General features: G+C 33.4%; 2 protein-coding genes across 2 annotated transcripts; one reads left to right on the top strand and one right to left on the bottom strand.

The window, feature by feature from the left end:
• The first annotated feature begins 108 nt into the window (after positions 1-108).
• Positions 109-1,553, top strand: LOC106361176 (succinate dehydrogenase assembly factor 2, mitochondrial). The gene is made up of 5 exons (XM_013800888.3): positions 109-310; positions 389-496; positions 573-699; positions 998-1,066; positions 1,153-1,553. The coding sequence occupies exons 1-5, from the start codon at positions 207-209 to the stop codon at positions 1,297-1,299; spliced, it is 555 nt and encodes a 184-aa protein (XP_013656342.1). The 5' UTR covers positions 109-206; the 3' UTR covers positions 1,300-1,553.
• A 108-nt stretch (positions 1,554-1,661) lies between these two features.
• On the bottom strand, positions 1,662-5,249 carry LOC106361173 (lipoxygenase 2, chloroplastic). Its single transcript, XM_013800884.3, has 7 exons — positions 4,853-5,249; positions 3,871-4,695; positions 3,673-3,758; positions 3,436-3,546; positions 3,038-3,339; positions 2,584-2,850; positions 1,662-2,470 (listed from the first exon to the last, which is right to left on the bottom strand). The coding sequence occupies exons 1-7, from the start codon at positions 5,202-5,204 to the stop codon at positions 1,711-1,713; spliced, it is 2,703 nt and encodes a 900-aa protein (XP_013656338.1). The 5' UTR covers positions 5,205-5,249; the 3' UTR covers positions 1,662-1,710.
• Between the last annotated feature and the right edge of the window lie 9,094 nt (positions 5,250-14,343).

The following is a 14,343-nucleotide window of genomic DNA, read 5'->3' as shown; positions in this document are numbered from 1 at the left end:
AATTTTTTTTTGCATTTTGGTTCAATTCATATTTATTCGATATTAACCGACTGGTTTTTCTGCGGTTAAAGATTTCGGTTTAACGAAACTGTATTCCAATGTGGTCAGGAGAAGGACACGACAAATGTAGGCCCATTACCACTTTTGTTGTACTTCTTTGCCTTGTACATTCGCTGCGGCACGATCGAGAAGAGCATCAACAAAAAATGGCCAGCCGAAAAGCTCTGATTAACGTCCACCGGATCATCCGCTCCACTGCGGTGGTTAGACGGAGCTCCGTCACCCCTTCCGCTGCACCTCCTATTTTCCAGTATAATTTTTTCTTCCACCTTTTACGACAAGAGATGATTTATCATTAATTTCTGGGTTTTTTTATTTGGTCTTTTAGAAATGGAGTTGATTTGGGGGCAAGATTCTTCAGCGGGAACACCTCGAGTCCACAAAACATTGATATTGATCTCTCCAGCGAAGAGAAGAAGAGGATAACCATCAACAGGCATGGTTAATTTATTTTTTTTCAATTTGTAACAAAAAATATTAGTGTTTGGTGATTGAGTTTTGTGTGTGAATAGATTGTTGTATAGGAGCAAGCAACGAGGGTTTCTGGAGCTTGATCTGGTTTTGGGTAACTGGGTTGAGGAGAATGTCAATTCCATGGATGAAACCGCTGTCAAATCCCTCATTCATGTCCTTGATTTGGTATGTGTTCCTTTTGACTCTCTTATCAGTTAAAAATTTCACATCCCAGAGGTTTGTATATGGATCTGCACATTGTTTTTGAGATACATAGATGAATTGTATAGCAGTTTCTGTAGTTGTGTATCTTCTTACAAGATCTTTGGGGGTTAGGTTGTGTGTCATAGGGTTCAACTGTTTAGTTATATTATGTATTGTGGTAATTTTTTCTCCCAAGAGGACTAGCCATGACACAGTTTGTGTGATTATAATCTTTTTTTGAACTTAATTGTTTGATAATAGCGTTGTTGGCCCTCTGCAGGAAAACCCTGATCTCTGGAAATGGCTAACTTCTCAGGAACAGCCTCCCGAGATAGTGAGCTCAAATCCGGTAACCGTTAACCTCATGATGTATCCTTTGTTTAAAAAGCATAATCTGAAGCATAATCAGTCGTCTCTTTGTTGTGATTATTTAAGGTATTTCTGGCGTTGCACAAGAAAGTCATGACGAATCTGAACAAACATGCAGCCCCAGAGACGCGTGCAGCAGCTGGACAACCCTGGGTCAAAGGCTGGGATGATTTCAAGAGAGGCCGTGACGCTCCCATCTCCGGGAACCAGTAAAATCTACAAAAAAACACACTCTCTCTTCCTTGCAAAAGTAACAAACTGCAAAAAACACGTTTATAAAAGTTATCTTATAAATATAATAAAGTGCCAGGCCGTGAAGAAGGCCGGGGGTATAAATGTGTCTCTGTAGTGAGTGACACGATGAGATAGATAATTGGAAGTTCTTGATATGTTATCAAGGGATATTGTATTTTTTTTGAAATTGCGGTGTTCTCTCTTCAGCTTATGCTGACGAAGAGTTTTGGACAGTTCTTTAATGCTACAAACCGCCTCCGAGTACAAGCAAAACTTTTTTTAGTAAGCAAAATATTTGCTATCCATTACCAGTTCAGATTTAGTATTATGAAAACGAAAAGGGAAATGGATCGTTCACTTTATTTTTTTTCTAGAGAAACAATAATGCATTTAGATAGAAACACTATAGGGAACACCCATTCCGGTAACACCGGGTTGGGAGATGGGCTTCAAAAGCTCATACTTAACAACACCTGCTCCAGCTCTGTTCTTCAGAGAAACGTTCACGTTCCTCTCATCTATCACTTCTTCTAGATGTTTGAGCCTGCCTTTGAACCGTTCATATGCAGCAAAGATAACAGGATCGTCGACCCAAGATGCTTCTGGCTCTTCTCCAAGATACTCTTCGTCTGGTGAATGGGTCGATAGAAGATCGAGAGTCACCATCGCTTGCGTCGCCTGCTTCTGCGACGGGAATGTCTTAAGCAGCACCTTCTCTGGCTCCTCATAGAACTCTTTTAGCTCTTCCTCTGTTGGCTCTTCCACTGGCATTCTTATCCTTGTTGTGGTTGGTCGGTTGGGAAAGTACCCTCCATACCCGTACTGTCCAAAGTTTACAGCTGCATGGTGACCTGAAGCCACCCACGCAATCGTGGTCACGACGCCAATTAAGTCATCTTGTGTTCTGAGGACAGGCCACCATGGTTCGTCTTTCTTGTCTCCATGCCCTATGTTCCTCACTTCACTCCACCATGCTTGGAGTTCCTCGTCACACATGATCAGTGCCGCATCTGGATAATAATGCTTCACATATTCTGTGATCCATTCCTTAAGTGCATCCCACAACATTAAACCGTCATTCGCAAATGGGTAGTCTGGTATCGTTAGCCGCAGTCCGTGTTCTGCGGTCTCATCTTCCACAGCCAGCCCCCTGTCAATGTACAAATTTTTTTTAATGTTTTTTGTTAGCTTAATTAGTAATTTAATTATTGTGTGACAAAATATTACACAAGAGCTAGAGACAGAACCCTAACAGTAAGTTACCTGCTGATGAGGTCTGCAGGTAAACCTTCCCTGTCGAACCTCCATAGTTTAGCATAAACATCTGAACTTAGCTCTAACGAATATTTGCCTGGCCAGAAACAAGTCTCAATGATTCCACCTGCGTTGACGAGACTTTGACGTGCGCGAGCGTTGATCTCCAGGGTGTAGCGGAAGTGGGGATGCAACAGCCTATAGATAGGATGCATGGCACTTAGTTGTCTGTTTGCAGCTATTATGTATGGTTCCATACAACAATGAGTCCTCAGCCTGTAAACATTTCCCATCTCATTATTAGAATAACATGTGTAATGCAATTAATATATATGCAGTTTTTTTTTGTAACATATATGCTTCTAGAATTCAAATATATGCAGTAATATATATACAGTTAAGTTCAAAAACTTGTTGTCTAAAAAACCTTATGTCTGAGAGTCTATTCTATTGTGTTAAATACCAGTGAGAAATAAGCTGATGATAACCGGCATCGTGAGCAACAGCGTGAGTCTTAGCAAGATTCCATAGCCAGCAGGAGGTAGCATCATAGCCTGGTGTGAAGACCTGACTCCATTGGGGCCTGTTGACATCAGGGGGACGAGTCAACTCAATGGCAACGGGCCTCAATGTGCTATCATCGCTGAGGAAGAATAGTGTTCTAGAAGCATATAAGGTGGTGTCATCCAACTCTCTCACTTTGTTCACAGACGGTAGAAGCAAATCGTGGTAATCCAACATGAATAATCTCTTATTCTTTAGGCCCTGCATGCGTACAAACATTATTTATTCATAACGGAAATCCTCTATATATATGCAATTATTCATATTTGTTAAACATGTAGATATTAAATATCTTACTTCATCAACTGACATGACTCCTCTGATTTCTTTTTCCACAATGTCCCAAGTAATGAGTGACTTGGGATCACCATAAACCGCGGGGTCTAGTTTGCTTTTCAACGGCCACTCCTAGAATAACAAGTAAACTCATTAAAAGCAGAAAATGTTTTTTTTTTTCCCACCGACCATTACACATGCATGGATCTTGCTTTACTGGAACAAGTTAAAATATTAGTTAAAACGTATATAGCTCACTGTAACTAGCTGAATGCAATATGGATTAAGGCCTGCAAGTGTCTGGCGAGCAAACTCGTCGTCTCGGATCCACGAAAATCTATCCTCTGAATCAAAAATCAGAATGAAAGGAAAGTCAGATAAATTGTAGTATAGAATTGGATTTGATATAATTAAGGGAGGACTAATTAAAGAAGAAACAGGGAGGGAGGTTGGTACTGTTAAGAAGAATAGGGGGCTCAAACTGTAGAAGATTGTCTTGAGCTTCAGCAACAACTTTGATAAGTTTGGGGATCATAGGTAAAAGGCCAGCGTCCTTGGGAATGTCGATGCCAACTTGATAGAGATCTTCTATGGACTTGAAGTGTGGGAAAGGCAAGTTGGGATCAAGCAGAGCAGCCTCGATCTGTGGGAACACGGAGGGAAGAGCTGCTAAGATGGCCTTGCCCGTGAATGCAGTGCCCTTTGTTGTAGAGAACTCCTCGTCTCTGGGGACATAGAACTCCCCTTCGCGTTTCTCTGAGGAGGCATCTTTCTCGCAGGGTTTGCGACCAGTCTTGCACCGTCTCGGGTACGGATAAGAGAGACCTCCCATAACAGGACGGGCAAGTCTTTCATCTTTTTCAGGGTCACCCACATCGTTGTACACATCATAGTCGTAAACGCGTTCGTGCTTGGCGAATTCACCAACTCGCTCGCGGTTGTTGCCTTGCAAGGTCTCCAGCTCTTCCTTCCGCAGCTTTTTGAGAGGCTCCGGAGTTGCGGATGGCAAGTAGGACTTGTTGGAGAAAAATATCCGCTTGGTTGGGTCAATGGACTTGGGGGTCACCCATGAGTTACATGTAAACGTTACGGAGCCGCTGGGTAACTCAAGCTTCATCTCCCTGATGAACATTTCTCTATGGTGCTGGTTTTGTACCCTGATGGCCCCCACAGTTCCAAAGTCTTCGGGCATGTCGAACACGCACTCGTACTTCTCATTACGGGATTCGAACCATACACGTTGTGCATAGTCTTCTACTGGATCCTCCTCCATAACCGTCCCTGCCAAGTGTTTACGTACGTGGGGTTATAATTATTATTACTTTGAATTGAGATATGGTTTCGTTAACCTAAATATTTAGTACTCCTAATATGTTATTTAGCTTCCTTTTTTTTCTTTATTAAACAAATGTTTGTTTGATATTTTTTTTTAACTCACGGGTGTCAGTCTCGGCGCTAATAAGCTCGACGAGCAGTGATCTGCCGCGGATATCTGTAATGACATCGAGAGGTCTCGACCAACTTAAGCTCTCCAGCAGCCCTTCTTCAGCAGTTATGAATCCCTTAACTTTGATTCTCTTAACTTTCTCTTTCAGTAATTTACCTTTCTGTGCAATATTGGACTGTGAGGCTGTGATCTTACATCGTCCACGGAAGTTTTGACGACGACACGGGTTGTCTCGACGTCCTGTCAAAATGGGGTTGATGAGTGCTGATGGTTTAGGGAACAGAGAGCTGAGGCTCTGTGCTGTGCTCAAGGTCTGGAGACTCGGCGACTCTTTACAAAACATATTTTATCTCTTTGCTTGTGTTCCGCATACCATCCTCTCCATCCCCGCTTCATCTCTTTATACATGTCCAAATATTACCCTAGCTTTGTCTTTTCTAAAAATAATAAATATAAAACCATCAAACTTGTCTACCTTATTTTTTTTCTCTACAGTATTTTTTTTTTTTGATTAATTTCTCTACTGTATCCACCGATTTTTTGTCCCTTTTCTTTTATAAATTATTTCACTAATTTAGATTCTAAATCTTCAGTAATCGGTAAGTTAAGCCATTAAAATCTACCACCAACATTAACCTCTCTAACCAAACCATATTGCAAATAATAATAATCTATAGCTGTGTTGTATTGGACAGACATCGATGTATATGATTTGCATAGAGAATACACCTTTTCAGCTGACTTATTGTATACTAATTTTCCTAATTAATGTGGTACTTCAAACACATGCTGAATCAGATCAAAAGAAACTGAGTTTTATGCGCAGGAGTTTGCTTGTGGAAGACACGGTTACACTCCTTCCAGATCTGATAAGACTGAGATGCTTCATAAAGAAGAAGATTCATACAATCCCCTTCAGTTTTCTCTCCACTTTCGATTGGCCCTTTTTAATGTAATCTCTGAAATTTCTTACATATTTTATTTTATTTTTGTTTTTATTCTCTTTACATTCTTCTGTTTTCGTTTGACGTATTTTTTCTTTAATTTCTTTCATCCAAATTGCATTCTTTTGTTTATGCTGCTGCCCTTCTCCTCTATATAACTGTTTCCACATTTTTGTTCTTCTAAAATATCACAAATCAATATCAACACAACAATGGATCAAGCTGCTCAGTAAATACACATTTAGTTAAGAAAATAATATATATTGGAGTTTTTCAAAATATGACTCAAAATTTGAAATAAAAACAAAAATGATCCATGCTTTTTTTTAAACTTTCATTTGTTCTATTTACACTAGAAATTCGATTTATTCACGAAAATGACATTATTTTTTTTTTTTTGAAAATGAATGTTTTATTCTATCATCCTCATCTTCACCGAGTATTTACAATATTGCTATCAATGCACCAACCACCATGAACAACCAATTTGAAGCTTTTGATGCACCAAAAAAATCATTTTTTCTCTTCATATCTCATTTTTATGCACACAAGTCACATCTCTTTCACTTTCTCTCAAAATTCATTCTAAACCCCCAAGATTTTGACTCCAAACTTTGTAAGGTTCATAGAGACATTGAAGCTAATGATTCTTGGTCATTAACGAGTTGGTAGCTTTCGTGGTGAAGTTTTGGATGCTTGGATAAGCTAAGCAAGTCATCTCACGGGTTCAAGGTATGAAATTGTTTCTTATTTCAGATCTGTTCGCGAATAAGACTTCTAGAGAAGTCTTCTAGTCAATGCATAGGTTAGTTTTGAAATTGACTTTTTTGTTTGTTTTTGTTTGTTTGTTTCTAACTTTTCTTTGTTAACAAAAAAACGAGAAGACTTCTCGAGAAGTCTTCTCGGATAAACATGTTAGTTTTGCAATTTATGTAGAAGTCTTCTCTGGTATTTTCGAGGATTTTTAAAATTCAAAAGTAAGCCAATATTTACAAAGGAAGACTTCTCTAGATGTTTGATGTACAGTAGACTTCTTAAGAAGTCCTCCTTTGTAAATTTGCAATTGCAAAAATGACCTAAACGGAAGACTTCTACGTCAATCTTTATTAAACTTCAATTTTCTCAAAACTTAAAATAAATTTTTAATATTTTCTTATTAATTCATGTGTATTAGTCAATATTGGAACTCCTGAGTGTAATTCATAACTTAATTGGTGATAATTACGAGGTTACAAACAATTTTTTTAAGTTGATGTTCTATGTTTGCTAATGTGTTTTAATCTGATTATTTTGCAGATGATTCGTCAGTTACACATAGTCAATGGAGAATGGGTGGTCAAAGATAATTGTTGGGATTTTGCGGTTAATAATGTGAAAGGAGCCATAATGGTTTTTTCAGTGATGGTTCTACACGTGCCGAACTTGTTGAAATTGCTCAAGAAGATTATAACATGGACATGAACATAGATGATGTAGAGTTATCTTACTTGTTACCAGACGCGATGATGCAACATATGGCACCAGATACTCCTCCTATTCATGTCACAAGTGATAGACGAGTTTAGAACTTAATCAAGATATGTAAAACGCATAATGTACGTCTTTGTGTATCAAACCGAGGCAAGATGAGGATTGTTAATGATGCCAACATTGATGGAAAGCAAGCATGTGAAGATGTTAATGAAGTTTCAGATGAAGGGAAAGAAGAAGATGATGATAAGTAAATCTAAGTTTTCATCATTTCTAAATGTTTATTATTACATAATTTCATTTTTCTCCCATATAAATATTTTTTATGGAAATTTTAAATGATTTTTAAGATCTAATGTACGAAAAGACTTCCAAAAAGGTATTTTCACGCGGACGGTTATATTAGTAAAACTCAATACAAGTTTTTTGTTTGATCATAAAGGGTTCGTTGTAATTTTACTACTTTTTTTTGTTACATTTGCATTTGATTAAATTTGAGGTACACTTTTATAATTAAAATCAAGTTTTGAGTCATTTTCGGCAAATTTCCGTATATATATATCAATATACTAGAAAGAAGATAAAATTTACTTTTTCACATTAAAAAGTAGAAAATTATGAAACGTAAGACTACTTATATCAATGTGAAAAGTGGATAACCAAATATTACTAGAGATTTTAATCTGGTATGGTATCACGGTACGACACTCAGTGCCAGTCTCATGTTTATACTGCCCTAACCCAAATTTAAAACTATGTCCTTGTACATATTTTATTAAAATCATAAAATGATATAAAACTTTTAAAGTTTCATAAAAATCAAAATCCATGCTGTTTATAACGAAAACTAGCTTTCCAGGACACTTATTATTGAAATATAGCTCTTCTTGCATCTCTTTCCGTAAAATCATCTATCAAAACTCATATAGTCAAGTCTTTCAACCGTAGTCATCTCAATTGACAACATAACCAACTCATTTAACCTCTCTTGAGCATGACAGACCGCATATATTTATTTATCGGCTTCAACTTCAAAAAACACTTCTTTCAACTGTGGCGATCGCTACCAGAACTGTCAACAAAATACGATAAGCAATTTCTTTGTTTTGATAATAATCCTCCATTTTTTTTCAAAAAATCAAACACTTCAAAAGGCTTTCAAACTTCCACAATGTATTGATTTTCAAAGAATCTTTAATTCTTTTTTTTTTGAGGAACTGAATCTTTAGTTCTATAAATAAATCATCACCAACTATGTCTGAATGTGTATTATTTTGTAAGGAAGCTTTCATATTCAAACATGATGCCCTTAAAGTATCGGAACTTGCATATGTTAGTTTTTAAATGAAGATAAATCCTAAAGATCTCCACTAGTGATAATAACCAAATTTTATAAACTATCTCAATGTCTTCATCATAGTGTGTTTTCCTTCTAATGATACTCTAGAAAATTCAGCTTCAGTCTCTATATTTTTTTCCAATTTGCCTAGCCTTAGCGTTTGCTTCCTCAAAACCCATCTTCCGATATTTTTGAAAATATGATACAAACCCTTTCAGTTGGTGAATTGTAACAGCAATATCAATAATATATTTAACTTTAACAGATTTATAAATATTGTTGAAAAGTCCATAAACATTATTCTAACTAATTAATAATGTCCAATAAGTAATTTTTAGATAAAAACCTCTACATGTTTGTAAATACCAATAAAACATTTTCAAACAAAAATATAACCTTTAATTTTGGATTCCCTAATCGATGATTTGGGTGGTTTTCCCTCTGGGCTGGCCCTGACGGCAATAGCACAAACCATTGAATCATATATATGTTTTGACAATTTTTCTTAAGAATGCAAAAATATTTTTTATCATAAATTTGTAGACAAAGGAAAAATTATTAAAATAGCATTCCTTAAAAAATTACTTTCCTTAAAGAATATACATGTAATATGATAATATTTTTAAATATTTTTTAAAAATATTTTTTTTTCAACTTTATATATTTTTTTTTCAACTTTATATCTTAAATCATAAATTCTAAACCCTAATTAATTTCTTAACCATAAAACCTATCTCCAAAATTATGAACCCTATTCTTAGCCATTAACCCTAGGAGTATGTTTCTTTATATCTTTTGATAAATTTTGTTTGGCAATTTTGTTTTAAAAAAAAATTAATAAAATAATTTTATTATTATTTCAGAGTATTTCTCTATATGTTTTGTGGTTTATTATTAAAATATTTATAAAAAATTTCATAAAAATAATTTAAACAATATTATTATATCTAAATTGATGATTTATTATTGAAATATTTCCAGTAAAATAATTTTTAGGTTCATTAGTGGTGATGCGCTAACTGATATATATATACACTGTGATAAACATAGTATATTGCTACCAGATATTATTAATCCAAGAATGAAAATCATAAGTATACAATAGTATATATTTTTTCATTTCGTGAAAATATTGTTTTGATACTTTCACATAAATTAAAAAAAGAATTATTAAAACTTTTATGTACTTAATAACTATAATTATTTAACTAATAATTTTTTAAATACATAAAATTATTTATAAAATAAAACAACTTTAATTACAATTAATATTAAATTGTAAATAATATAAACTGTATTAAAATTTTAAAATAATAATTTTTGTATAATAGTAAAAATATTAAAATGATACTATTTATGAAAGGGAATGAATATATAGTAGTTTAAATGTTTCTAGATAATAATAATTGATGTATTTGTTAATCAAGTCGTTTTGGCTTATTGGTAAAGAAGTTCCAACTGGAACTTTCGCCATGAGTTTGATTCATCTTGGCCACCTAGCCATGCCATTTAAATGGACTAGTTCCGTATTCGAAAGCAAGGTTTTGTAGGATTAGTTGTTGGATCTAGAGAACTTTTGAAATCCCTAGGATTATTAAAAAAAACTGATGTAATTTAAAAAACCTCGTCATTAATGATAAATTTGGCAATTACGAAGTTGTTGGTCGAAATAAAGTTATGTCACCACAAAGACCTTATAAGATTTAATTCACGGTGAAAACTAAAACTTGTTAAACAAAGTACTGTGCCGCTAAGGTGCGGATTTTGGATTGTTAAGCAATTTGAATATCTACTACGCTTCAATTTGTGATTATGTGGATATAAAACCATGTTTTAAATTTCATTTAAATATTCAAAAAGGTTCTATCTTTAATTTTAGTGTAAGATTTTATTAATTAATATTACTATCATATTTTTATATATGTGCTAATTATTTACAAAAGTTTTATGGATTTATATTAATTATGAAAAATATAAGGAATATAGTGTAAATTACAAATAATTTTGAAGTTAAATTTGAAGTTTTGTTTTTGGAGAAGAACACCTTGAAACTTCAAATATAGAGTTTGCAAAACTCTAGGTTAATAAAAAAGTAGTATTGTGCCGCTTTTTGTAAAGTTTATGGATCGTTTTCTTTTGCAACTTCAGTCCCTTTTTATAAGGTTCAGTAACGGGGAACACTTTCCTTTTAAGTTGTGCAAGATCTCGTTTCTTTTTTTTTTACATTCAATTCGTCAAAAAAGAAAATTAAAAGAAGGATTAGGTCGAATAAAATGCATGCTTGATGGATTTTGTTAATGGTGTGAATCTGATCTCCAACAATAATAATCTCCCATAAAATAATTCTAGACAAATATGAGAGGCCAAGATACACGCTAATACCACGAATTTGGTTGATATCTAATAGTGATACTTTCTCAGGTAACTAATCAGCAAAATGAATTCAAAATTCACTTTCTCGCTAAACAATGAGCGTGCAAAAAGACACAAAGGTTGTTAAGTTATTTTTGTTGTTTTCAAGATAAGTGAAAAGGAGAAAGCGCACGTTTTTGTTGTTGTTGCCCAATTTCAACTAAAATATTACCCCCACACCATCCTGTGGTACATTGACGAATGAACACCTCTTCTTCTTGTCTCACGTGAACGCTAACCAGTACCTTCCGTCACATTGAAAGAAGTCATAAATCACTCATACAGGACCAGCTGCAATTCTAGTACACTCATTTATTGAGTTTGGAGCATTGCGAATAGAGATAAAGACAAAAATAGCACTAAATCAAGTTTTTGTTCCCAAACTAGCACTCAAGGTCAAAAGTCACAAAAATAGCACTTAATGTTTTATCAAAAGTCACAAATTTAGGCTTTAGAGTTAAAGGGTGGAGTTTAGGATTTAGGGTTTAGGGTTTAGGGTTTAGAGTTTAGAGTTTAGAGTTTAGGGTTTAGATTTTAGGGTTTAGGGTTTAGGGTTTAGGGTTTAGGGTTTAGAGTTTAGGGTTTAGGGTTTAGAGTTTAGGGTTTAGGGTTTATGGTTTAGGGTTTAGGGTTTAGGGTTTAGGGTTTAGAGTTGAGAAATGAGGTTTTGGGGATAAGATTTCAAATTTTGAAAAATAAAAAAATTAAAATTTTCAAAGGATAAACTTAGAAAGGTGCTATTTTGGTCATTTTAATTTTTGAATGCTATTTTTGTGATATAAACTTAGAAAGATGCTATTTTGGAGATTTGCCGTTGCGAATATGTGAAGATGATAGCTTGTTATGATGTTCCAGCTAACATTTACTGCACTCATTCATTTTAACAAGCATTGTGTGACTTTTTTTCCCCGAGATATTGCATTCTATTGATGTCTGTATTGCTATGAATGTTTACAGTGTTCCGCATATTCCACAGTGCGGGACTAAGCTGCCTCCATTCATCCAACTTTTTAGCGTATAAATTTTAATTAAAAATTATAAAATAAAAGTGAAATGCTAACTGCGGTACTATTACTATGACAAAACGCAACTAAAAGCTAAAGAAGCAAAAATGGTGTGTTTACTTTTACAATTCAAAGTAAAATTCCTTTTTAAGATTTATTTTTTTGTCAACTATTACAAAACAATTTGAATGTTGATAGTATAAATCTCAATAGTAGCACCTTTTCTTTTATATTATATTCCTGGGAATTTTACCAGAACCCAAAAATTCGAACCGGAACCGATCCAAAAATACCCGTCCCGATACCGGACCGAAAATTTACAAGTACTTTTTGGGTCCAAAATTCTTTTACCCGAAAAAACCGAAAAGAACCTATCCGAATAGATCCAGATCTGAAAAGAACCGATCCAAATAGACCCGACCCGATAAGAACTGATTCATATCCGACTTAAAAATATGAATATCCAAAACTATGATTTTTTTGTTCTATTTCCTATATTTTATTTTACGATTTAGTTGAAATATGTTTTTGTAAACAATCTTTGTTATTATTTCTGTAATATTTTCATGTAATATGAAACTTTAAATGTAAAATATAGAGTGTTTAAAAATGTTTTATTTTAGTTATTAATAGTTTATTTAAATTTATTTTGTAAAATTTTAGATATATATGATAGATTTTGACTAAATTTGATGTGGTTTCATCTTTAATACCGAACCCGACATGGACCTGATATGTACCTAAAAATTACTGGTATTTTACGTGTATTTTAATTATAGACCCGAACCCAAGAAGAACCGACCTGAACCCGTGCCAAAAATTTACAAGTACCTATTGGGTGCAAATGTTTAGGACCAAAGGACCCGAACTCGAAAAGAACTCCCCCAACCTGAAGACTCGAACGCCCGTGCCTATTCACAACATGTATATATAACTATATATATATTCAATAAAATATTTTATGAGTGATTATCTATTTTTAGTTAACTTTTAATTATTAACTAAATAGATTTGTATACTTTTGTTTACTAGATCTTTATATTATCTTTACATATTTACATATTGTTTTCTATATAAATACAAATATGTTCACTCAATTTCATCAAAATAATTTTTAAAATATATCACTTATAGATAGTTTTGAAGATTTATTTTTAAAATATATTACTCAATACATAGCTATAATAAAATATTTACAATAAGATTTTAATTTAAGGATTCAAAATAACGAAATCGTTAAATAAGATCATTTAAACGAGGACTGCTACACTTTGAAATTTGACAATACAATATATTAGATGAGGAAATATGTGAATATGATTTATAAAAAATTTCATATATACAAAATATTTTTATTAAGTAAATAAAATAGTTGTTTAAATTATATTAGTATCAGTGCTATCTTAATTTGTAAAGTTTTATAAATTAAATAAAATATTTTCAGATATCTTATTTTGATTTTGTTTAAAGAAAACTAGCGCAATTATAATTTTTTAAATAAAATAATTAACTATAAATCTCATTAATAGTTTATTAAATTTTATATTTCAGATATATAAATTACTTTTTAAAATAAATTTATATTTCTAAAAATTATATTAGTATCACTGATTTTTAGTTTGTAAAATATAAATATATTATATATATATATATATATATTATCCCGTGTTGACACTTTTCATATATATCATTCATACTTTGCTTTGAACTGCTTATTTTAGATGAACCGCAGTTGTTCTGTAGCATGTGTTTCTATTATATAAACTGCAGTTAGAATGTACCGCAGTGTTTAATACGCTTATCCCGCACCGCTCAATCCGTTATTACCATTCAAAGCCTATGTTTATATTGTAACATCTTCGGTCGGCAGGACCATGCGCGAGAATGGGGAGAATTGGTCAGAAAATTAAGTTAGACTCGTCCCATGGTCAGGATATGTTGGATTTATATATAAAATTCTAACTTATTTTATCATTTAATTTTAAAATGCATGTGGGAGCTGAAACTCGCACGATCAAAATTTCTAAGAAATTTTTTACCTTTTTCAAAGAATTAGATTTTTTTGCGACAACCACTTAAACAAGAAAAACGAGAATGAAAACGACATTAAATATGACAAAGATGCACAAAAACGTTTTATTGATTATAACAAAAAAAAGTGATTTAGAATAAATTACACAAGATATCGTAAGATTCGTCAGCAATAGAACAAAGCTGAAAAACGTCCAAGTCTTAAATTCGCTAGTCTAACCAGCTACACCCTAAGTTCTCTAAAGCTAGCAGACATCTCTTAAGTATTTTGTCTCTAAATCC

This window comes from Brassica napus, chromosome C2 (genome assembly GCF_020379485.1).
Source record: "Brassica napus cultivar Da-Ae chromosome C2, Da-Ae, whole genome shotgun sequence".
Lineage (NCBI taxonomy): Eukaryota > Viridiplantae > Streptophyta > Magnoliopsida > Brassicales > Brassicaceae > Brassica > Brassica napus.
Note: the sequence above shows the minus strand (reverse complement) of the source record. Positions and strands in the feature narration are given on the sequence as shown.

Bases quoted from the DNA above. Each gene is read 5' to 3' on its own strand.
- LOC106361173 (XM_013800884.3), bottom strand. From the start codon at position 5,204: ATGTTTTGTAAAGAGTCGCCGAGTCTCCAGACCTTGAGCACAGCACAG. The intron at 3,759-3,870 runs GTACCAACCTCC...TTTTTGATTCAG, and splicing joins GCCCCCTATTCTTCTTAACA to AGGATAGATTTTCGTGGATC. The intron at 3,340-3,435 runs GTAAGATATTTA...GTACGCATGCAG, and splicing joins GAGTCATGTCAGTTGATGAA to GGCCTAAAGAATAAGAGATT.
- LOC106361176 (XM_013800888.3), top strand. From the start codon at position 207: ATGGCCAGCCGAAAAGCTCTGATTAACGTCCACCGGATCATCCGCTCC. The intron at 700-997 runs GTATGTGTTCCT...GGCCCTCTGCAG, and splicing joins TCATTCATGTCCTTGATTTG to GAAAACCCTGATCTCTGGAA. The intron at 1,067-1,152 runs GTAACCGTTAAC...TGATTATTTAAG, and splicing joins AGATAGTGAGCTCAAATCCG to GTATTTCTGGCGTTGCACAA.